A 24,725-nucleotide genomic window follows, 5' to 3' on the forward strand; every position below is an offset into this window, starting at 1 on the left:
TAGAGTCAAACCCATCCTAAAAACACAGGATTGTGTGTGCTTATAGCGTAGTACACACAGAAGTTCTGTCTCTCATATATATATATATATATATATATATATATATATATATATATATATATATATATATATAGAAACAACAACAAACAAATAACATTTCTAACAAACAATAAGTGAACAAAATCGAACAAACTAATAAAAAACAAAGCTAAAAACAAAGACAAAAAAAACCCATTTCTTATATAAGCCTTATTTTCATTCACATCATCAAATGACTTCCCTTGTTCCCTTCTTTCTGAATTTCATTATAATACATCTTTAGCAGTTTATTTCTCATCATCTAAAAAACCAAATCTTATTTTAATTATTCCTTTATCTATTAACCAATTATTTAAATTCTACATTTGCTTACTCTACTTCAAAATCTTATTTTAACGCTTATAGCCTATATAATCTTCACAAAGAAAATACTTTTCTAAATACTGCAATATTTTTTCAATATATATATATATATATATTAAAATTCCAATCTTCTTCCACCGTCTCTTCCTTCTGGTCGCGTAGTCTCCCAGTCATTTCGGCGAGTTCCATAAAGTCCAACATCTTCTTTTGCCATTCATCTATCGTAGGTATCTCTGAGGTCTTCCAATTCTTGGCAATTAATACTCTGGCAGCTGTTGTTCTGGTCTCATCCTTGATTTGACTGGACTTGTGGCAGACTTGCACCAAAGGTTGACCACCTACCCACCCACGGTTTCTAGCCTTCCCAGTGTACCGGTATCTCCATCATGTTGAGATGAGCCCCATCCTCTTTCAACCTCTGGACCCAACCTCTTTGTGCTCTTTTGTTTCCTCCAGAGGAATTGCTCCTGAGCGTTGGGAACGTACCGTCGTTTTTTGTGACCGACTGTAAACACGAGGACGATCAGGGCAACGGGCTGTCTCGCAGGACAGTGAAAATCAGGAATGGTGAAAAGGTGAGAAGGGAGAACTGCGCCAAGATACCCCCTTTTGACCCAGGGACCACTAGCAATATTCAGGCATCTTATTAAAAATATGCAAGAGCAAGAACCCAAGGGATGACTCTCATTTATTCTCAGGACAGAGGTAGCGAGTGTTGTCCTCTCCAGACCTTGTTGGACTCCCAACTCCCATCAGCCGCCATAATGGTCGGATGGTTGGAGTTGTGGTCCGCCAACATCAAGAAGCCACCAGGCTGGCCACTCTTGATGTAAGACTCTCCACGTCTGCCATATGGAATTGCCTCCCTGGAGAGGCTCATTGCTGCTTGCCTGTTTTACCGTATTTTTCGCTCCATAAGACGCACCTGACCATAAGCCGCACTTAGTTTTTAGAGGAGGAAAGAGGGAAAGCCCTGTTTTTTTGGGGATCAGCTCACAGTTGTGCAGTTTCTTTTGCAAAGAGGAAAAGCCTCGTTTTTTGGGGGATCAGGTCACAGTTGTGCAGCTTTTGCAAAGAGGAAAAGCCCCTTTTTTGAGGATCAGCTCAAAGTTGTTTAGCTTACGTTGCAATGGGGGAAAATCCTGTTTTTATGGGGTTCAACTCACAGTTCTGCAGCTTCTTTAGGAAAGGAAAAGGAGCCGCTTCTACAGTTTCTAATCAGCCAGTCACAAGTCGCTGAATGCAAATGCCTCTGGTTGCAAATTGTAATCACTGCTGGTATGCTATGCTTTGTTATTTTAGCCTTGAATACGGATGGTTTTGTTGATATTTTCGTGGGGCAAAAAAAGCAAAAAAGCAGCACTGAGCTACAGCATTGTAAAGCACAGACCCGTGCCTAGAAACACAAAAAGGAGGCCTGGATGAGCCCTAAGCACTTTGCTCTGCTCCTTTGAGGGAAAACCTGCCCTTTAGCGAAAGATCGGAGAAACCCAAGTTGCCGTTTGCTCTGGTTGAGCCCTAAAGAGCAGTTTCCTCCAGAGAAAAGCTGCAGGACCAGAGGAAATGTGGAAATGCCCTTGGAATTTTAGCACCTACAATTCCTAATAGAAAAAGCATCTGGGTTTTTTTAAAATAAAAGTTATTTTAAACAATTTCAAGAGAGCAGAAAAGACTTTTAATATATGTGACGACAGCTACATGGATGTTGTTAGCTCAGGGATGAAAAGTAGATAAAGTTCCTACCAGAGAAGAATGACTAATTTAATTGTTGGACTATGGCAAAATGGCAAAACTGAACGGAAAGCTCAGGAACTAGGAAGACCAAAACTTTAATAAGGAATGGGGAAAACTTTAAATTTACCTTGAAGACCACTGTAAGCAGTTGAAATAACTAGCAAGACTGCAATAACACTTGTAAATGTAACAAGAACTATGTAAAGGTAAAGGGACCCCTGACCATTAGGTCCAGTCATGACCGACTCTGGGGTTGCGCGCTCATCTCACATTATTGGCCGAGGGAGCCGGCGTACAGCTTCCAGGTCATGTGGCCAGCATGACAAAGCCACTTCTGGCGAACCAGAGCAGCACATGGAAACGCTGTTTACCTTCCCGCTGTAGCGGTTCTGTGAGGGACAGGAGCTACAGACAGCCTCCTCCCATCTTGAACATGAGCTCCTCGCCCAGCGGAAGTGGGAGCGGGGAGGGGGGTGTTTCAAGCGGGGATTCAGGAAGCAGAAGCCCGGGCTCAGGTAGGATAGCTGAGCCACGGCGCCGCTTGGGAACGGAAAGGGGAAGCAGGGAAACCGTGGGAAGAAGACCGATCCCGGTGACCCCGGAATTGCGTAAGAAGCGCCGGGGGCGGAGATTTAGTATTCCCAGGCTACTTTGCTGGAGAAAGACGCGGGAATCCCCATTCGGAGGTTTTGCGCCAGACTGACAACATCTACTGACAACCTGTATATAGCACTGTCTCAGCACTGTAAATAGACTGCACCAATAAAAGAATAAAATGCAGAGCTGTGAGAAGTCGTTACTCTAGAGTAGCCACCACGCCACTGTGACGGGTTCTTATTTATCTACTTGCACTTTGAGGTGCTTTCGAACTGCTAGGTTGGCAGGAGCTGGGACCAAGCAACGGGAGCTCACCCCGTCACAGGGATTCGAAACGCCGACCTTCTGATCAGCAAGCCCTAGGCTCAGTGGTTTTAACCACAGCGCCACCTGGGTCCCTCAAGAACCATGTACATAGTTATAAAAAAACCTGGATTATTGGGAAAAGATGCAGTAGAAAAGATGTTGTTAAAAAGGTTTAACAACAGAATGCATGGAGGGGAAGGTGGGAAGTCCAGAGATTTGGAGGGATCTTATAACTGTGGATGTGTTTTGGTATTATTTTAATTTTAAATTTGTAAAACCAGATAAAAATATTTTTTGGGGGTGGGGGAATGTGGATCAGCTCTGCTAGCAGTAAACCCACCTTTCCTCCTCTCCCTTCAGAAAACTGGTTGCGAAGCGGACGCCAAAAAAGCCTCCCAGTACAAAAACGTCACAGACGTCTCCCAAGTGGTGACTGAGCGCTTCTTATGCACAGGGGGCGCCGACCCTGAAGTGGACCCCAACACTTGCAAAGGTGAGGAACAGCACCTCCTCTTAGGACACCCCTGGAATCACAGCCAGGGCTGCCTGTGCGGACTTGCTTCGAGTTTCACACTAAGGCTGCGTTTGCAGGAAAAAGTGAATCGCTTTTAGGGGGGGCACTTCAGGACTAGAAAGTGCTTTGCTCGCTTGCTTTCCCCAGAGAGAACCCCCGACAGTAAAGTCCAATAAGAACACCCCTCTCCTGGTCTGGGCTCTGCTTCCTCTTGCAGAAGTTGTCTTCTTCTTTGGCGATCACTCGTAGCCGAGTAAGATTGACTTCCATATACACGGTTTTAACAGTGAGTCCGTAAGTGACTGTGGAGGCCAATTCTGGATCCACATGTCCTTCCACAGTGGGGACATGCATTTCTGGGTGGGAGTTGGTTTGCCAAGCATGCCTTCCTCTTAACACGTTTCGTCCTGAGTTTGAGTGTCTTCAAAGCCCACGACCCCTTTGGTAAAGGCTGCTCTCCATTTGGAGGGCTCGCAGGCCAGTGTTTCCCGTTTGTCGGTGTTTATACTACTTTTTTAAAAAAAGATTTGCCTTGAGAGAGTCTTTGAACCTCTTTTGTTGACCATCAGCTTTACGCTTTCCATTTTTAAGCTCGGAATAGAGTAGTTACTTTGGAAGACGATAATCAGGCATCCTCACAACATGACCGTTGACAAAGTTGATGTTGAAAGTATCATTGCTTTGACACTGGTGATCTTTGCTTCTTCCAGTACACTGCCATTAGTTCGCCTGTCTTCAAGGTGATGTGTAAAACTTTTCATAGACACCATTAATGGTCTTGTGGAAGTAAACAGCTGTCCATAAATGTGTTGGGAGAAGCTGCCCCATTGCCCGCGTTGAATTAAGACCACATGTAACTAACTATACATCTAAAGCAGCATGACATCACTTAACACACTGGTGGCTTCCCAGGAACCCAAAGGGTGGTGAGAGTTGCAAGGAACCCCGTGTTCTTCTCAGAGAGCTAAAATCCTCAGTGGAATAATAATAATAATAAATAATAAATTTATACCCCGCCCATCTGGCTGGGTTTCCCCAGCCACTCTGGGCGCCTTCCAACAAAAGATTAAAAATACATTAAAATGTCACACATTAAAAACTTCCCTGAACAGGGCTGCCTTCAGATGTCTTCTAAACATCAGATAAGTTGTTTATTTCTTTGACATCTGATGGGAGGGCGTTCCACAGGGCGGGTGCCACTACCGAGAAGGCCCTCTGCCTGGTTCCCTGTAGCTTTGCTTCTTGCAAGGAGGGAACCGCCAGAAGGCCCTTGGAGCTGGACCTCAGTGTCTGGGCTGAACGATGGGGGTGGAGACGCTCCTTTAAAGCCGTTGAAGGCTTTAAAGGTCAGCACCAACACTTTGAATTGTGCTCAGAAACGTATTGGGAGCCAATGTAATACCGAGTACAAAATCAGTGATAATGAATGAGTTTTTTAAAACTAAATCTTGCATTGCTCCAAATCTACTGCCATGCATCATCAAGCTATAAAACAAAGCCTTCCCCCCATTTTTTATTCTTGTCAAACACAGAGCACATTCAAACCCCCCTTTACACGGTTAATAAACCTTTAAGTCAATCCTTTTTCCCAATCACCCAGGGTGGCTGGGGTAACCCAGTCAGATTAGCGGCATATAAATAATAATTTATTATACAGTGGTGCCTCGACTTACAAATTTAATCCGTTCTGAAGGCACCTTCGTAAGTCGAAAAATTCGTAAGTTGGAAATGCCATTGGAAACGCGATTTCCCATAGGGATGCATTGGAAACAGAAAAAAAATTAAGTCGAAAAATCCCTATCTAAAACCGCCACGGTTTTCTTTCGGATGTCGAGACATTCGTAAGCGCGTGGCCATTACCCCCATCCGTAAGTCGAAAAATTCGGTTGTTGAATCGTTCGTAAGTTGAGGTGCCACTGTATTATTCCCAGGGAACTCTGGGAATTGTAGTTCTGGGAAGGGAAGAGAGGGTCTCCTTAACTACAGTCCTCTCATTGTGTAGAACTGTAACTCTGTACATGTACCGTATATACATATGTATATAGCTTCAGACTTGAACATCACACACCCTCTGATAATTCCCCTTCCTTTTGTTTCCAGGTGATTCTGGTGGTCCCCTCATCATTCCTAAAAGGCAGCGTTACATCCAGGTAAGTGTGTACTCTAACTGGCACCCGGCTTGTCTGCTGGACCCCAAACCATGCCAAAAGGAAGGGCTTTGTGTTCCCCAATTCTACAGCTGCACCACACAAACATGGCATGGGGGGGCAGCAGAAAAGTAAGCACAAGGCTTTGCTCTCTTTGATAGCACCCTCTGAAGGTCAAAGCAAGTTGCAAGTTCAGCTGTTTCACTTTATCACATTTGTATCCTGCCCTTTCTCCAAGAGGAACCCATGATGGCAAAGCAATACAGCAGTTAGGTCTAAAAACAATTGCAATACAGATACGGTACAGAGCAGCAAAGATCTTGGCTTAAAAGGCTTTCAGTATGTGCTGAAAAGGCAAGAGATAGCTCCTGTCTAATACCGTACTAGCCTGAATATAAGTCACACTCCCCCCCCAAAAAAATTCAGACTGTGAAAAGTTAAAGTGCGGCTTATATTCACAACATCACAAAAAGCCCACTATTGTTGCTGAAACAGACATACAGTGAACCCCCCCCCCCTCTAAACTCCTGCTGGAGCCCTGGTGAGCGGTGGGGTGGGGTGGCCGCTGGTGCTCCTTTACTGCTGTGGTCCTCCACTGTTGTTCCGGGGGGGGGGGGTGTTTCCCACCTGCGGCTGAGAATTTTAAAGGCACGGCTTATATTTGGGCCAATATGGTACAGTGGCACCTCGACATACACATTTTTCGAGTTACGAAGGGGCGGGTTTACGAATTTATTCGACTTCCAATCGGGCCCTCACCGCCTCACTGCCCCACGCTCGCCACCGCTGTGTGCCAGCCTCGCTTGGGATCGGGCTCTCGCCGGCTCCCCTGCCACCGCCGCTGCGAAGCCAGCCTTCTGCTGGCCTCGCGCAGGATCAGGCCCTTGCCGCCTCCGCTACTGATCTTCGTGTGATAGGCGGGGGTGGGGGGAAAGCGGAGGAACGATCTGTCACACAGCACAGAGCCGAAGATCGGCGGGAGCTGCTTGCCGGGCTTGTCAAGCCCGGCAAGCAGCGCCCGCCGATCTTTGGCTCTGTTCCCCGATGCGCTATGGCTCGGGGAAGCAGGCAGGGAGACGGCAACAGCCCGCAGCCAATGGCGAAAAGCCCCCGCCGCGGACTGGCTTGGCGGCGGCGGAGAAGAATTTTCCTGCCTCCGCCAAGCCAGTCCCCAAGCCGAAGTGCGGCGCGATGGGGGCTTTTCGCCGTTTGCCTTCCCCAAGCCAAGGGGGAGGCAAACGACGAAAAGCCCCTGTCACACCGCAATCCCGGCTTCGCAGCGGTGATGCCAGCGGAGGCCCGATCCTGCGCTACCTCGCCGGCCTCCCGCCACTCGCGCTACCTCCCGCGGCCCCTCCAGCTGCCAATCCGGCCATAGGGCTGGATCGGGCCCATCGCCACCGCAGCCACCAGCCTCTCGCTGGCCTCCCCACCTGCCAATCTGGCCATAGGGCCGGATCGAGCCCATCGCTGCCTCCCGCCGGCCTTTAAAGTGCCGTTTTTTTACGGCCCCAGAACGAATTAATCCATTCCCAATGCATTCCTATGGGAAACATTGTTTCGACTTTCGAATGTGCATTCGGAACGGATTAAATTCGTAAGTAGAGGTTCCGCTGTATTTAGCTTTGCTGATGTTGCTCTGTAACGCTATGCCTGGTTGTCTCACTCCAGCCTCTTCTCTTTTCCCCCCCCTGCAGGTGGGCGTGATCAGCTGGGGGGTGGTTAACGTTTGTCAAAACAAGAAGCTGCCTGTCTGCGAAACTGGCCGTAATCGCCACGAGATGTCCCCTGCCTATGCCAGGGATTTCCACATCAACCTCTTCAAGGTCTTGCCTTGGCTCAAGGAAGAGCTCCGGGAGGAAGGACTGGATTTCCTGTAGACTCTTCTCCCCGATTCCCCCCCCCCCACCTTGCACCTGGGGTGGTTTGTGTAAATAGAATGCGTACCTTGAAATCCTGTAAAGTGAATGCAGTTTTAACAATTGTGTATTAAACTCCATTGTATGATAAAGAAAGCAAGAAAGGATAAAGAGCTCTCTTCTGTGATACTGGCGTCTTTCGGAGAGCTGGTCAATATTCCACGCCAGTTACGAGTTGATATCTGGCGTAGACTTCAGCAACCTCACAATCCCAAGCTTCCATTTCCCCTCCCCCTTTCTCAAATATGTTTTTAGATCAAACAAAGAGATGAAATTGAAGACATCAAAACATGTTTTATTTTTCCAAAAAATAGACACCAATGTAGCACAGGAGCTCTTCCCTCATACCAAACCACCGATAGGTCTATCCTACATAAATCTGCCTAATAATCTCCCCCCCCCCCCACGGGCTCAGGTGCATTTTGAGGTGCAGACTTGGAGAGAAGCGATACAGTGCTATTTCGAATATTTGCACACCTTAACAAAAACGAAGCAAACATTTAAGAAACGCCCCACCGCTTGAAATGGGGATTGTCCCACAGGCCTCAGAAGATGTCTTCGTTGTAGATGACCTGGGATCGCTTGTCCCGGTGAGAGCCCTTGTCGCTATTCCTCACAGCTGGAAAAAAAAAAGAGAGACCGGGGGGGTGGGGGGGACGGACATCTAGGATCACAGCAAGGCAAAGGTGACTAGTTTCTCTCACGCTACCCAGCTGAACCTCTGAAGAAGATAAAAGCAGCAGATTCTGGGGCAACTGGTGCTGGAATCCCAGGCCCTGTTCAGGGGCCATGTAGACCCACAAACCCTTTTCAGTGAGCGGGATATTTTGTGGACTGAAACTGGGCTATATTATTGGCAGAATGAAAGTTGCTGATTGCTGTTACTAGCACACACTTTCTTTGGGAATCCGACCCCCCTTTCCTCTCTGATTCCTGTCATTGAAACACAGGAATCAGAGAAGAGAAGGTTAATGGGTGATATGATAGCCATGTTCAAATATATAAAAGGATGTCATATAGAAGAGAGTGAAAGATTGTTTTCTGCTGCTCCAGAGAAGCGGAAACGGAGCAATGGATTCAAAGAAGATTCCACCTAAACATTAGGAAGAACTTCCTGACAGTAAGAGCTGTTCGACAGTGGAATTTGCTGCCAAGGAGTGTGGTGGAGTCTCCTTCTTTGGAGGTCTTTAAGCGGAGGCTTGACAGCCATCTGTCAGGAATGCTTTGATGGTGTTTCCTGCTTGGCAGGGGGTTGGACTGGATGGCCCTTGTGGTCTCTTCCAACTCTATGATTCTAGGAGCTTGGGAGATCCCCGAGTTCCATATCCCCACCACCGACACTCAAGCCACTTCCCATCGCCTTGGAACTTTGTTCCTGCCTCCCCATTCCAGACCCCTCTCCTCCGGCACTTACCCAAAGACCCCCACACCGATTTGCCGATGGCTGCGTCCAACATGGGCTGTTTGCGGGCAATGCTGACTTTCAGCTGCACATCCTCCACTACCTTTCCGTTGAGCTAATAAGGAGACAATGGGGGGGGGGGGGAAATGCCATAATCCATTTCTACGGAAATTGCTCCACAGCCCTGAAGCACCTTAAAGATCAATAGAACCAAGAAGCCTGCCTCATCCTTGCCTCCTGCCCCTCCTCCCCCCTGCCTCTGAGTCTTGCCCACTCTCTGTCACAACCTCTTCCTGCTCACTAAACCCTGTTGCCTCTTCTGCTCCCGACACCTCCTCCTCCCAGTCTTCTCTCTCTCCTCCCTCTGACCATGTGTCGTCGACCCACCACCGATCCCCGGGCTCTGAGCCTACGCTGCCACCCATCAGTCTTCTGCATCCAGCCACAAAAACCCATGGACTTAATTCTAATGACTAATGTTGGGTATCATCCCATTCCTGCTATTTCTTAGGCCAGTGATGACCTTTTGAGCTTGGTGTGTCAAAATTCGCCAAAAAACCAAGCATAACTCGGGTGGTGTGTCACTTCGAGAAAAAAACCATAATTCCGCGGTATTTATAGTTTAAATAACAAAAATGTATAATTGTAATATATAACTGTATTTAATAAACCAAAAACTAATTATTTAACCAAACCAAACCAAACCAAACCAAACCACCCTTATTTATCACAAAGTGCCCAGAGTTGTTGAGCTTTCTGGAGGGAGCTGCTGAAGAAAGTTTTGGAGGTTTTTTGGGGTGTGTGTGTGCAAAAGTTGTTTTGCTTTGGGGGGATGCCCCAAAGCTGCTGCGCTTTTTGGGGGGGAAAGAGAACAGAAATAATACCTTCGCTGGAACTAACACGCAGCACTGACATAGTCTGCCAAAGCGCCAAAAAAACCCAGCACAGAATGGGTTAAAAAACGAACGCTGTTACACCCAATCATCGTCTGCCAAAGCGCCAGGAAAAAACAGCACAGAAAGGGTTAAAAAACCAAACTCTGGCTACCAGCAACAACAACAAATAAGGATCTGGGTTTTAACAGCGGAGACAAACTATAGTGTGAGGAGGAGCGGGAGAACAAATGGGGGGGAGCAACGACAACAGCGCGAATGGGCCGATGGGGCGCATGCCAGCAGTGAGAGCTCTGCGTGTCACGCCTGACACGCGTGTCATAGGTTCGCCATCACTGTCTTAGACTCATTTCAGGCAACCTGGAGGGGGAAAGAAATGGCAGTCACCTCAGCAATGGCTTGGTCCGCAGACTCCATCTTCTCATAGGTGACAAAAGCACAGCTGAGGGTGGAAAGAGAAAGGGGTTAATGACTGCTCTCTGGGGAAAGGAATTGTCTTCTTGGCTGTCTTACCTTGCCAGCAGTGTTAGAAACTCAGATATGTAAGTTAGGCGCCAAATGGCTCCTTTAACCAAGGTTATGGTCACCGAAACGGAATGTCTAGTTGCCATTTCTTTGGCAGGACAGCTCTAAAGTCTTATTTTTCAAATGACTGACGTGACTGATTCTCAATTAAACCTATGGTTCAGATGACAATCTTGATCTAGGCTGAGCTTTGACAACTTAAAGAAGAAGAGTTGCTTTATCCAGGGACAGTCCACATATATATCTGCCTATTCCTACCTATTTTTCTTAATGGTGACAGAAGTAGTTTTGGGGGGACAGGGGGTGGGCAGATGTGGAGGACTCCCTGGTCCTAAATGGGGTAACTGTGCCCCTGAAGGACCAGGTGCGCAGCCTGGGAGTCATTTTGGACTCTGAGCTGTCCATGGAGGCACAGGTTAATTCTGTGTCCAGGGCGGCTGTCTACCAGCTCCATCTGGTACGCAGGCTGAGACCCTACCTGCCTGCGCACTGTCTCGTCAGAGTGGTGCATGCTCTGGTTATCTCCCACTTGGGCTGCTGCAATGCACTCTACATGGGGCTACCTTTGAAGGTGACCCAGAAACTACAACTAATCCAGAATGTGGCAGCTAGACTGGTGACTGGGAGCGGCCGCCGAGACCATATAACACCGGTCCTGAAAGATCTTCATTGGCTCCCAGTATGTTTCCGAGCACAATTCAAAGTGTTGGTGCTGACCTTTAAAGCCCTAAACAGCCTCGGCCCTGTATACCTGAAGGAGCGTCTCCACCCCCATTGTTCAGCCACTGAAGTCCAGCTCTGAGGGCCTTCTGGCAGTTCCTTCACTGGGAGAAGTGAGGTTACAGGAAACCAGGCAGAGGACCTTCTTGGTAGTGGCACCCACACTGTAGAACACCCTCCCATCAGATCTCAAAGAAATAAACAACTATCTGATGTTTAGAAGACATCTGAAGGCAGCCCTGTATAGGGAAGTTCTTTAATGTTTTATTGTGTTTTAATATTCTGTTGGGAGCTGCCCAGAGTGGCTGGGGCAACCTGGCTAGATGGGCGGGGTATAAATAATAATAAATTATTATAATTATTATTATGGACCATTCATAACGTAAGAATATTCACAACTGTGAGCAGGGCAGTGAGGTGTGGGGCAAGTGAAGACAAGCAAGAACAGTTAAGTATAACGTTGATCGTTAGTAAAAGCTATATGATAAATTAAAAAAGATGCTGAAATATACATTTGAAAAAAGCCCTGAAATTTTTCTCCTGAGTATGATCTCAATTAATATACCAAAAGATAGAATTAATATTTTACTTTATGTGTGCGCATCGGCCAGGATCCTAATTGCATCAAAATGGAAAGGAGAAATTTTACCAAAGGTCCAGGAGTGGGAGGGGAAAATGATAGAGTATTGGAGGATGGCGAAACTAACGGCAATAATCAGAAATGTACCAAGGCAAAAAATAATGGAGGAATGGAAATACGTACAAGACTATTTGGAAAAAGAAATTATAGAAAACAATCTAGTGATGTGCTTAGAATGAAAATACAAGAGGAGAGGATTAACTGAAAGACACTGGGAAGGTACATAGGTATGTGAAGCAAGAGGTATACAGGGAAAGTGAATATATAAAGGGAAGCGTGTTGTAAATAATAGGAAGTGATTTTTGTTTCATTTTCTTTTTTTGTATGTTGCTTTTTATTTTTTGTTCTTTTTTGAAATTCTGTATTATATGAAGAGAGTGATTGAAATATTCTCCCCCCCCTTTTTTGAATCCATTTCTTGTATCTCTTGTTTAAGGCTTTGTGTGTGTGGTTTTTTTTGTGTATGTTATGTTCCTTTTTTGATTTCTGTAATTTTTAAAAAATGTGAATAAAGATTATTATTATTTTTTAAAAAAGTATAAGGTTGGTCGCTGCTCCTACTCAGGCTGCACAGAAAAGGCATTTTGGCTAATGAATTTCATTCTGATTGTACAGATAAAATATAACTGATACAGGATGTGGCATCAGTGCGGAAAAAAAAACAGTCCAGATCCAGTGTTCTCCAGGAATGCAAGTCCAGATGGTGAAGATGTCAGGTGCCATTCTACCTGGTGATGCCAGGGACTGAACCTGCAACCTTCTGCATGCAAAGCACTGCTCTTCCCCAAAATATTATTATTATTATTTACCCTGCTGGGTTGTTCCAGTCCCCCGGGTGGCTTTCCTGTTGGGTATCCATGTGGGAGTGAGGTTTGCATGTTTCCCCCCTTGGATCTGGCCCAGGCTTTGCCTCTTGGGCCAACCTTGCCTTCCTTCCCACCACTCACTTGCGGGGATTGTCCATGGAGAGATCGAGGATGTTCCCGAAGGCCGAGAAAGCGGTGCGCAGCATGCCCTGCTTCATGTCCGCCCCATAGACATACACCGTGTTCCCTTTGCGCGGAGCACGTCGGTCCGGGAAAGAATCTGAACCTGGGTGAGGAAAGGAAAATTGACCGCTCAGAAAACATTCCTGTCGCCCCAAGGCCCTCTTAAACCTAGCCGGGTGCCAAAACCCTTTGAAACCTTGCCACCTGGGGGCTCTATGTATCCTAGTTCACAACTGGCTCACATTGATGGTCAAAACCTGATGCCAGACACGCCGTGAGATCTTAACGTCCAAGGCCACACCCACACCCTACATTTAAAGTGCTGTGAGAGCACTTTGAACAGCAACGGCTTCCCCCAAAGAATTCTGGGAGTTGTAGTTCCTTAAGGGTCGTTAGGGGGCTTCTACTCCCCCTCGCACCAGAGCCACAATTCCCAGCCTGGTTTTGTGGGAGACTGCCTTTCCTCCCAAAGGTTTAACCAACATTCCCTCTTGCCAGGGAACTCTTGGGAACTGTAGTTTCTTAAGGGTGGAACAGTGGCCTCCCGACAACTTTCAGCACCCTTAAGAAACTGCACCCCCTCCCCAGAATTCTTGTGGGGAGGGGGAAAGCAATGGCTGTTTTAAAATGGCATGCTTTAAATGTAAGGTTTGACTGTGAACCATTTCTGCTCACTGGCTGGGCTCTGCCATCCTCACCGAGAAGCTGGGATTTAAGATGTTTCAAAGCAGAAGCTGGATGATCACCTATCCAGGTAGCAGCGGGTCTCCCCCATCACCTGCAGGACTGGGCTATGAACCCTTTTTACAGTCCCTTTTGTGATTGCTTGACTTCAGTTCTATTCCAGAAGCATGCATGTTGCCCACTCTAGATAGATTTGAATTAAATTTATTATTCCAAAAATGAAACCTTCATCTGGTTGCAAATATTAAGATTATACAAGCAAGAATGACTCTTTCTGTAAAAAATGTTATAAATCAAGCCTTACTGACTAGTGATTTAAATCGTGATTTAAATCAAATCGATTTAAATCATGATTTAAATCACTAGTCAGTAAGGCTCAATTTAAAACATTTTTTTTTTACAGACAGACTACTTCTTGCTTGTATAATCTTAATATTTACAACCAAATGAAGGTTTCATTTTTGGAATAATAAATTTCCAGAGTAGTTTTTACCAGTTATATCAAAAATCACTGATTTGGTTATACGATTAGAAATACATACAGATCATTATAAAATTATTATTGTGAGGTTTAATAAGTTAACTGTTTATATTTGGACACCTTTTCTGCTCTACTTTAATACTTATTTCCTGATGAATAGCCTTTGGGCTATAATGTAACTTAAATAGAAAATTTAAGTTAACTTTAATTTAACTTAACTTTAATTTTAACTTAAATTTAACTTTAAATAGAAAATTTAACCCCCAAAAGCATTTTTTTTAAAAAAATCTGATTTAAAAAAAATCCATTTAAAAATTTTAGAATCTGATTTTATTTATTTTTTAAAAATCATTTATTTTTATCCATTCTGCCCCCAAGGAGTTCTTACGGCGGAAGCTGCCCTCTCTGTCTCGGTCCCTGTCTCGGTCCCTGTCCCTGTCTCGGTCCCGATCCCGATCCCGGTCTCTGTCACGCTCTCTGCTCCGGTCCCGGCTGCGATCGCGCTCATAGTCCCACTCGAAATTGCGGAGGTTCTCCCCCCGGTCTGGCTCTTTGTCTGGATCCCTGGCCACTTCTGGATCCTTCTCTGGATCCCGCAGGCGATCGCTGGAGCTCACAAAGCTGCGAAAGAGCATGGAAACGGGAGAGGCGTCATTTACACCCATTTTTATTTCACTCTGAAGGCAGCATCTAGCAAACGTGCGCCGTCAAATCACAATTTCAATAATACAATGCGTATTGTAAACCACAGGTTACGAATACCAAACATTTCAAAATGGAGATAATCATTTAAAAAAAAACACATTTCGAAACCACCGACAGTGCCCAAAATTTCCTGCTGTTAATAAATAATTCGAAAATGCACTTTGAACCAGCACAACAAGCAACCTAAAAGCTGAGAAACCAGCAGGGTAATCAGTGAAATAATCCTTATTATGTGTCATTTGAAACTAATAGATTTTCAAAGTCATTTTGAAGGTCGAAGCTGATAAAGCTACTTATCCCTTGAGAAGCGATCAACAGATCAGAGCAGGACTGGGGAGCCTCATAATTATTAAAACTGCCACAACCCAAACACTGTTTGCTGGAGTTCTCTGGGATTTGGCCTGATCCTGCAGGGCAAAACAATTATCAAAAGGTCAAATCATCTAGATTTTATTATGAACAGAACCAACCTTTCATAGAGAGATTTCCTCTGGGGACGCCGTGACTGAAACAAAACATTAAAAAAAAGACAGACGTCAGTCATCATATTAAAATTAGCAGCTAGTAGACCTGGGCTGAAACAAGAAACTTCTGGTATCTAAAAACAAAGACCCCTGCTCTCTCTTTCGCCACCCCAAAGACCTTTTGGGATCTAGTTCCCCCTTGTTTCATCTGTTCCGCGATATCACGTGGCAGCTATAGGTATGGAGAGCTCAAAACGGTGTCCTTGCTTCTTGAGCGTCGATCCCTTTGGCTACATCCTGGGAACATGAGAACAGCCCTGCTGGATCAGACCAAATACAGCCATACCTCGGGTTACAGGCGCTTCAGGTTGCGCGTTTTCGGGTTGTGCACCGTGCTGAACCTAGGAGTACCGGAACGGGTTACTTCCGGGTTTCGGCACTCGTGCATGCGCAGAAGTGCCAAATCGTGCTTTGCGCATGTGCAGAAGCGATGAATCGCGACCCACACGTGCGCAGACGCGGCGCTGCGCTGCGGGTTGCGAATGTGCCTCCCGCACGGATCATGTGCGCAAACCGAGCATCCACTGTACTCCATCTAGCCCAGGGGTCAGCAAACTTTTTCAGCAGGGGGCCGGTCCACTGTCCCTCAGACCTTGGGGGGGGGGGGCGGACTATATTTTGAAAAAAAATATGAACAAATTCCTATGCCCCACAAATAACCCAGAGATGCATTTTAAATAAAAGGACACATTCTACTCATGTAAAAACATACTGATTCCCGGACCGTCTGTGAGCTGGATTTAGAAGGCGATTGGGCCGCATCCGGCCCCCGGGCCTTAGTTTGGAGACCCTGATCTAGCCCAATAATCTGCTCTCCCAGTTGGCCAACCAATTGCCTAAGGCAGCTGTTCCCCAATTACCTAAGTATTGTGCACCCCTTGTTTTTCAAAAGCCAAGCCATGGACCTCCTACTTTTGAAAATTTTGATCTCTCTGTAGTCGTTATTGTTCTGCGGACCACCATTTGGGAACCACTGGCCTAAGGGAAACCTACAAACAGGATCTGAGCAGGAGAGCACCTTACTCTTCCAGCAACTGGCCATCATACTGCCTCTGATCGTGTGGAAAGTAGAACCTGGAGGCAAGGAGGTTGATTTGAGCTCTCCTGGATACTTGTGGATCTTCCACTTGCAGCTCTGAGCATACTTGGACAACGTGGCCCTCCCACTATGAACGGCGGCCGGCATCCATCACAGAACCTTGTTGGCCCACATCAGCACCAGCAGTTCCCACGGACCCGTCCTTGCATGTTGGGGAAAAGCCTACAGCTCAGTGGGCGAGCATCATGCAGACAGTCCCACGCCCAATCCTCCTTGCCTGAAACCCTGGAGAGCTGCTGCCAACCAGCGCGGACAGTACTGTCTGAGTCAGTAAAAGGCAGCTGAACATGGGAGTTCCATAAAGGATGCATAAACAATTTCTGTTGCAGTGGGGCGCCCCCGTTAACCAGCGAAGGCGGAGGAGCAAGCAGGATTGCCTAGCTCAATGCCAACCCACCCCATTTCCCTCCCTTAGCCGGGAACTCAAATGCCAGGTACCTCTTGAGAATCGTCGTCTGCAGAGATGCTGCGCTGAAAAGGTTGGAAAGTCGTGACTGGTCCTTTCTCGGGATCCTAAAGACACACAAGATGTTAAGGCCCAGCTGAAGACAACCCTGCTCCCCTTTCCCACAGTCTCTGTTAGGGCTGGGGGAATATATCGATATATCGTCCAAAACTGGTTTGAAGTCCGTATTGTGTTATCGGCTCATAATTTTTGACTTGGCAAAACACAAACCATGATGTGTGTGTGTGTGTGTGATGCAGGAAAAACCGTTAAGCCGGCCAAGGCCTCTGTCTTATTTCAGACACCGTGATACGTTGGCATATTGCAATGTTTGGCTGGTGATATATTGCAACGTTGACAACCAGAATATCCCCCAGCCCTAGTCTCCACCCCCTTAGCTCCCCTTACTTTCAGCTTCCCTTCCAGCGTGCGAGAGCGCTTGAACCCCGAGTTCTTGTTCTCGGCTTTGATAGCGCTGATGGCCCCCGTTTTCACGAGCATCTTGGCTTGCTCCGTCGCTGTGGCTGTGTCCACTACCGGCTGGTCAGAGATGGCTGCAAAGTGGGCAGAATAAATGCAAGAGTGTGTCCCAAGTGTTGGTGGGCGTAGGTGCACCCTACTCCACTCCCACCACCTCCCTTGGTGGAAATCCAACTTACAGCGTTTAATTCCTCCCTGGCTGGCTTGGCTGGTTGAACTCTGCTGCTTCTTCAAGGCCATGAGGGCCTTTTTCTGGGGAGGAACAACAACGGCAACCATATTTAACGTGGCATCTCCAACCCTATTTCCCTCCCTTCCCTTCTCTTAGACCCTGTCTTCTTCTGTCGTCATCTACCAACAGGTGACCCTGTGGTTCTCAAGAAGTTGCTGCGCTACAACTCCCCATCATCCCAGAGACATCTGGTTGTCCACTGTGAGAACAGGGTGCTGGACTAGATGGGCCCCCGTGACACACGAGAGGGAACGAGCTTGTTTTCTCCTGCTCTGCAGGGTAGGGCTTGAACCAATGGCTTCAAGCTACAAGAAAGGAGATTCTGACTACGCATCTGGCAGCAAGTGAAACGATCTCCCTTGGGAGCTTGTGGGCTCTCCTTCCTTTGGTTTTTAAGCAGAGGTTGGATGCCCATCTGTCATGCATGCGTTTCTTTAGATTCCTGCATTGCAGCGGGTTGGACTAGATGACCCTTGGGGATCCTTCCAACTCTATGATTGTATTATTATATGATCCACCAAGCGTCTTTCTATTCTTGTGTCTGATTGTTGGCCACGCTGGCTGGGACTGGGTGGACCAATGGCCTTGAACAGCCAACAACAACTTGATTTGGCCTGGCCTGCCTAGGGTGGAATCTACCCCTCGACATCAACAAAAAGGAGTCTGACCTTTTTCTTGAGTTTGGCAAACTTCTTCTGCAGAGCCTCCTCTTCGTCCGTCAGTCCTGGGGGAAGGACAATCATGGCTGATATGCAAAGTCACCGCCTGGAAAGGGAAGACAACAAAATAGGCCATCAGCATAGCTGCCAAGTTATCCCTTTTTTTAAGGGAAATTCCCTTATGCTGAATAGGCTTCCTCGTGAGAAAAGGGAAAACTTGGCAGCTATGCATCAGCGGCAGGTTTTGGGTTGGTCAACCAACCTGGGTCCATAGCGCAAGATGGCTTCTTTCGGTTGCGGAGAAAAGGGAATTGCAAATAGGGTCTCCATATAAGCAAGAACAAATAACGCCTCCCAAGAAGGTTCTGCTGGATTAGGTTGATAGCCCATCTAGCCCAGAATTCTAGCAAGCCCATATAAAAACAGGATGTTGGGACTGGATGGGCTGCCGGCTGATCCAGCAGCCTCCCATTATTTAAAAAATCTGTAAAACTGATAGCAACCTAGAGAATAGGGCAGCTATATATATATATATTCAAGTGTCAAAAGTAGGTGTGTCTTCAGCATTCAGCAAAAACTACTTAACGAAGGTGCCAGTTTCACCTCTGGCGGGGAGGGAATCCCACACTTTATTCCAGGTGCCATATTACATTTTCATTTTTTAAAAAGGAAGACAAATTTAAGTGGGGTCATGCCAACTACAAGCACATTTGCAGCTTCGCTTTGGACAAATATCCCACTTTTGGCAGTGTCATGGCTATGGGAGGTGGCTAGCCAGGTTTTGCTTGCCCCAGGGTGAAGCTTCCAGAGGGGCGCCATGAGGCTCCCAGCCTGTGTGTGTGTGTGTGTGTGTGTGTGTGTATGCATATGCACGGTGTGTGTGTGTGTGCCAAACTAAGTCTTTGACCCAGGTGCCCCTGCCTTTGGTTTCCTTTCTAGCAGGCTCTAGCTCGAGTGGCAGTAGGCATTGGAACAAAATAAAAAAATTCCTTGCAGTAGCACCTTAGAGACCTACTAAGTTTGTCATTGGTATGAGCTTTCATGTGCATGCACACTTCTTCAGATACACACGAAAGCTCATAGCAATGACAAACTTAGTTGGTCTCCAAGGTGCTACTGGAAGGAATTTTTTTTTACCAACACGGCTTACAGAAGGTCGAAGGTTTGAATCCCCGTGACGGGGTGAGCTCCTGTCGCTCGGTCCTAGCTCCTGCCAACCTAGCAGTTCGAAAGCACATCAAAGTGCAAGTAGATAAATAGGTGTAATAGATATAATAGGAAGGTAAATGGTGTTTCCGTGTGCTGCTCTGGTTCACCAGAAGCGGCTTTGTCATGCTGGCCACATGACCTGGAAGCTGTATGCCGGCTCCCTCAGCTAATAATGCAAGATGAGCGCCGCAACCCCAGTCGGTCACGACTGGACGTAATGGTCAGGGGTCCCTTTACCTTTACCAACACGGCTACCTACCTGTAAGTAGGCATTGGGTAAGCCTTAGTCTTGTAACTGAGGGGATGTTGTAGCCTCTGCCTGCCCCTCCATTCGAAAGGATATCCCAATAAAGGGACTAAGGAGGAGTTGCAACAGGAACCCCTGGGGGGGTTACCCCTATTTCTCGACAGCCATAGCACTCTCACCCACCCACCCCCAGGTTAGGTTGACCCTAGAAGGCACTCCCAGCAGAAGGGCTGGAGTTGAAAATGGTATACACTATAACGCCTAAGCATCTGTAACCAATAAAGTTGTGGCCTATTCGAACCATTCTTCACTTAACACTCGTTTTCCTGCCTGCTTATTTACTGGGGATACTTTGGAATGCAACGAGCTTTGCACCAATCATATCCCTCCTTCGGCCTCCCACTCACCAGCTGCTGCACCACCTCCGCGTCCTCTTCCTGTCGCGCGAGCCTTCTCTCCCGGTACGCTCAAGACGCGCCTCTGGGACTATCCACGCAGCAGGAAGAAGTCTCTACGTATATTTGCATAAGCTACCCAGCAACGCGAAGCCCATTGGCTGACTGGAAAGGCGGGCCGCGATGAAAGGAGAGTACGCGCCCGTGTTTAAGGAGAATTTACATATCGGCCGCTCATTGGCTGAATTGCGTAGCGGGGCGGAACCACGTTCGAAACGCGAAGGGGCTCGTTCGAGCATGCGTATGACGCAGCGGCGAGACGTTTGCAATTTACAGGCCGAGCTGCGATTGGACAACAGCGGGCACCGCCTGCGTTGAAAATGGAACCAAGTGGACCCCGAAACTCTCGACTGCTCTTCCAACCGCCGCTTCCGCTTTCTTCCAACCGGGCGCTCCGCCTCTCACTGGAATTCGACCAATCCCGTGTCGGCTTCGTCGCTCGCTTCCGCTTTACAGTGGCGAGGGGCGGCCGCTGCTTCCGCCCGGACGAGTAGCGACGGCTCCTCCCTGCCTTTGGAGCCACTTTCTGCGGTGTGGGTGAAGCTTCCGCCCTCACCAGGTTGGGCTTGAACGAGCACTTCCGGGTTAGGAGTTGGCCACGCCCCTGGGCGAGCTGTGGAAGTGGCGATGGAGATGGAGAGAATAGGTGAGAGAACTTTAGGAGCGCCTCCCCTTTGGAACTCCCTGCCTCTTGAGATCAAGCAGGCGCCTTCGACGGGATCTTTTCGGAGGCTGCTGAAAACAGTCCTGTTTAGATGAAGCCTTGCCCAGATGCTTAAAAAGCTGGAGCAATTTTAGCCCTTTTTTAGTATTTCAGCGTTCTTATGTTTTAAAGGAGGGTTGTGAATTTCCCCTCAATATTACTGTAAATCATTTGTAAACCTGAAGAGGGTTGTTGTTTTTTAACAGTCAAGTAGTGTGTAATTTTTATGAAATAAATTGTTGGCATCTGTCTGTCTCTAGAGACAATGGAGTGTGCCTCCGGGGGTGCATTCAAACCAGGCATAGGCAAACTCGGCCCTCCAGATGTTTGGGACTACAACTCCCATCATCCCTGACCACTGATCCTGTTAGCTAGGGATGGTGGGAGTTGTAGTCCTAAAACATCTGGAGGGCCGAGTTTGCCTATGCCTGATTCAAACCTCTGGAGAATCACAACACCCGCTGTGGCTGCAGAGACCGGGAACTCATAACTGATGCCTCCAATATTTTTGCTGCAATTGCAGTACTAAAGTGACCTCCCCGGGGTGCCAGCCTGGGCAGTGTGTATGGAGGTCCTGGGCTGCCCAGACGACAAGACTCCCTCCTCCCCGCCCCCCAGCCTCGCTGATGTGGTCTAAATGAAAGCAGAGCAGAAAAATAAGTAATAAAATTTGCTTTGTGCTGTACACAGATTAAAAACAAAGACTGTTCTTTCCATGCAGGCTTACAACATAAAAAAGACACAGCACAGAAGGAAAAAGGCAGGGGAAACAGCAAGCTCAGGCACCAGGTCTTGAAAGCTACATAGCCAACTGAAAATGGGAAAAAGTTGAGGGAAAGTAAAAATTGGTTTTATTTGCTCATGCCTATATAAGGCCGTTATTAATTTATTCAATTTTTTTTAGAGAGAAAAAAGAATCTTTTAAGTAATGTGAATAAAGTAATAATGATCAATAATACACAGATAAAACCAAAGTTATGAAAATCTAGTTATCTAGTACAGTACAGACAATCCTCGTTTTGTGCCAGGGTTCCGTTCTGGACCCCTGCGTGCATTGGCAGAACAAGCATAAGCCCACTTTGCCAGTTCTGCCCCCATTCTGCCCCTTTTCATGACACCTTTCACCCTGAGAGGCGCACTCCATTGTCTCTCAAGACAGATGGATGCCAACAACGAAAGATCACCAGTGAGGTTTATAATCCGTCGTAAAACAGTAAGCCAGATAATAAAACAGATAATAATAAGATACTGTTATATGGTTTTGTTGAAATATTGTACATCTTAACGGGTTGCTATTGCTGTGAGATGCTTCTCAGCTTGTTTGGAAAAGTGGCACACATATTTTTCATCAAATAAAACCAAAGGAATCTAACCTTTACATCAGTAAACTTTGCCTTTCCTGGAGGTAATTTAAGCAAAGGATGGATAGCAATAATTCAGGGTGGTGTTGTTGTTTAGTCGTTTAGTCGTGTCCGACTCTTCGTGACCCCATGGACCAGAGCACGTCAGGCACTCCTGTCTTCCACTGCCTCCTGCAGTTTGGGCAAACTCATGTTTCAAGAACACTGTCCAACCATCTCATCCTCTGTCGTCCCCTTCTCCTTGTGCCCGCCATCTTTCTCAACATCAGGGTCTTTTCCAGGGAGTCTTCTCTTCTCATGAGGTGGCCAAAGTATTGGAGCCTCAGCTTCAGGATCTCCTTCGAGTGAGCACTCCAGGGTGCTGTAGTTGCATTCTTTTTGGGGTGTGTGGGGGTGTGTGTGAAAATATATTTTATTGATATTTCATAATAATATGAAGTAACAATCCTCCAAACCAGCATGCTGTAAGTTGCATTTGGCACCGATGACCTCTGAGGTCCCTTTCAGCCTTTCAATTTTTTGAAAGTTACACTGGGGGTCAGCGGGAGTAGCGACTGAAAATGGGATGATGAATTTCAAAATGTCCTTATCTCCTTGTTCCCCTCTAGTCTTGCCCCCCAGGGGGCCTCTGGAGTTACCCCTCTCCATTCTGGAGGTTGGATGTGCCGGCCGTTTTGAGCTCATCACCCAAGAGGAAGGGCCTCATGGAGATCGATTCCCACTAACCACGGTAAGGAGTGCCCCTTTCCAACCCTGGAACAAGAGAGGAATTTTCTTAATGGTAATAAGCAGCCACCAGCTGCATGCATTGAAATTCTGGAAAACCATTAAAAAAAATTTTTTTTTAAGCAGCCACCGGCTCCTGCAGGTGAGGCAGCCGATGTGCTGAAGCGAAGTAGGCCCAGGTCTGGTCAGTAACTGACTGGCCTCCTGAGAACCACATGCTATGACAGAATAATAGTGGGATCCAAATGCAAGAAGTTGAATTCATAGAATTGTCGAATTATAGAGCTGGATAGGACCCGAGGGTCATCTAGTCCAACCCCCTGAAATGCAGGAATCTCAACTAGATCATACATGACAGGTGGCCATGCAACCTCTGCTTGACAGCCATCAACAAGTTTACCACTCCTATCAGCCCATCACCCATTCCCACCCACCCCCACCACCCTCTGTATATACATAAGGGTTTGCCTCTTCTGTTTCAAGTGTATCTGAAGAAGTGTGCATGCACACGAAAGCTCATACCAAAATAAAAACTTAGTTGGTCTTTAAGGTGCTACTGAAGGAATTTTTTTATTTTGCAACCTCTGCTTTGTTGTTGTTTAGTCATTTAGTCGTGTCCGACTCTTCATGACCCCATGGACCAGAGCACACGCCAGTAAAATCTCTCAAAGAAGGAGAGTCCACTACCTCCCAAGGGAGACTGTTCCACTGTCAAAAAGCTCTTGCTGTCAGAAAGTTCTTCCTGACGTTGAGTTGGAATCTCCCATCTAGTAACTTGAATTCTAGCATTTCGGTTTCTTGCATTGTCTCCGCACTTCACTTCTTTGTTTGCTCAGTGGAGGCTGGTCAATTAGGGCAGCCAACCAATCAAGTGAAACGTCAAGCAATTTTTAAAAAAGTTTAATCTCCTCCCCCCCATATATGCTTGCCTCTTTTTCTCTCCCTCCCGCCCATCTTTTCAATGACATTTTGTGACTTAAAACGTCTGACCAGTCTTTGAGAGCATAATCGTGGTGTCTGCAAGGATACGACCTGTTTTACACCAGGATGTGACCTATTTGGGGGCTGCAAGTTACTTTGGCTGCATAAACACTGGTATCTAGGAATGACACTTGCACCCTTTTTTTTTATCATCCCACCTTACAGCTGCCTCACGGGTTGCCCCCTCACGCTGAGGATCTGGCCTCTGAACTGGAGCAGCACTTCCTCAGCAGCCCAGACTGGCTTCCCATCCACCACTTCGAAAGGTCTCACAGGTGAGGTTCTCGGCGGCCGCAGAGCCATCTCTCCCTTGTGTAAAACTGAGGTCTCTCCTTCCAGAAATGAGCAAAAGAGGACACAGTTATTCGTGTGCTCTCTGGTTGGGGCAGCAGCTTTGGTGGTGTGGGATCTGCAAATGTTTTTGGTGTTTTTCCAAAAAAAGCAAAATCCCGTCTACTTTCTCGAGGAAGGTTCTGGCCCCGTGAGAAAGACATCCAGTCGCTCTTTGAGGTGGACGTCACCCCCATGCATTCCATGCTTCAGGCGGAGCGCAACCCCACCACAGGAGAGCTGCTGGGCTTCAGAGAGGTGAGGAACGGTGGCGTCTTCCCCCCCAGAATGTCATTTTTTCGTGGCAAGTTGTCAGGCAAGGGTGGGGAGTCTTAGGCCAACGGACTCAAGGTGGCCTTCCAGCACTCTCTGCCTGGCCCTCAGAACTTTCCCCAGGCCACACACCCTAACCAGCCCTGCTTTGCACCCCCCTGAGGGTTTTCGCCTGGCTGGAATTTATTCTTAAACTCTTGTCTGTGAGAAGGCTAGAGAAGGGCATGTGAGCCGTGTGTGAACAGTAGCCTGCTGCAGGAAGAGCAAATGCACACTCATTGCTCCGCCCTCTTTTTTACCTGGCCCCACCCACTGCATTGCCCTGAAGTTCCTTGGGCAGAAA

General features: G+C 47.2%; 3 protein-coding genes across 5 annotated transcripts in view; 2 read left to right on the plus strand and 1 right to left on the minus strand.

The window, feature by feature from the left end:
• Positions 1–8,022, plus strand: part of LOC118080127 (uncharacterized) — a 73,717-nt gene extending 65,695 nt beyond the window's left edge. Inside the window, exons 32-35 of the mRNA XM_060270989.1 lie at positions 859–977; positions 3,400–3,532; positions 5,654–5,703; positions 7,398–8,022. Coding sequence (XP_060126972.1) covers positions 859–977; positions 3,400–3,532; positions 5,654–5,703; positions 7,398–7,580 — 485 coding nt within the window. The 3' untranslated portion in view covers positions 7,581–8,022. The remainder of the gene's footprint in view (positions 1–858; positions 978–3,399; positions 3,533–5,653; positions 5,704–7,397) is intronic.
• On the minus strand, positions 7,894–20,286 carry NELFE (negative elongation factor complex member E). Its single transcript, XM_035107143.2, has 11 exons — positions 19,961–20,286; positions 18,107–18,203; positions 17,386–17,458; positions 17,135–17,280; positions 16,720–16,794; positions 15,129–15,163; positions 14,342–14,574; positions 12,747–12,891; positions 10,302–10,356; positions 9,034–9,136; positions 7,894–8,238 (listed from the first exon to the last, which is right to left on the minus strand). Exons 2-11 carry the CDS (start codon positions 18,179–18,181, stop codon positions 8,165–8,167), a joined length of 1,014 nt encoding a protein of 337 aa, XP_034963034.1. The 5' UTR covers positions 18,182–18,203; positions 19,961–20,286; the 3' UTR covers positions 7,894–8,164.
• Positions 20,287–20,468: 182 nt separating this feature from the next.
• SKIC2 (SKI2 subunit of superkiller complex) overlaps positions 20,469–24,725 on the plus strand; it is a 41,356-nt gene continuing 37,099 nt past the window's right edge. The window contains exons 1-4 of one of the 3 annotated variants that reach the window (XM_035107139.2): positions 20,469–20,654; positions 22,681–22,802; positions 23,945–24,054; positions 24,250–24,367. In XM_035107139.2, coding sequence (XP_034963030.2) covers positions 20,636–20,654; positions 22,681–22,802; positions 23,945–24,054; positions 24,250–24,367 — 369 coding nt within the window. In that variant the 5' untranslated portion in view covers positions 20,469–20,635. Of the gene's footprint in view, positions 20,655–22,680; positions 22,803–23,944; positions 24,055–24,221; positions 24,368–24,725 lie in introns of those variants that run through there. The other 2 variants (XM_035107141.2, XM_035107140.2) reach the window with 2 other exon arrangements.

This window comes from Zootoca vivipara, chromosome 2 (genome assembly GCF_963506605.1).
Source record: "Zootoca vivipara chromosome 2, rZooViv1.1, whole genome shotgun sequence".
Lineage (NCBI taxonomy): Eukaryota > Metazoa > Chordata > Lepidosauria > Squamata > Lacertidae > Zootoca > Zootoca vivipara.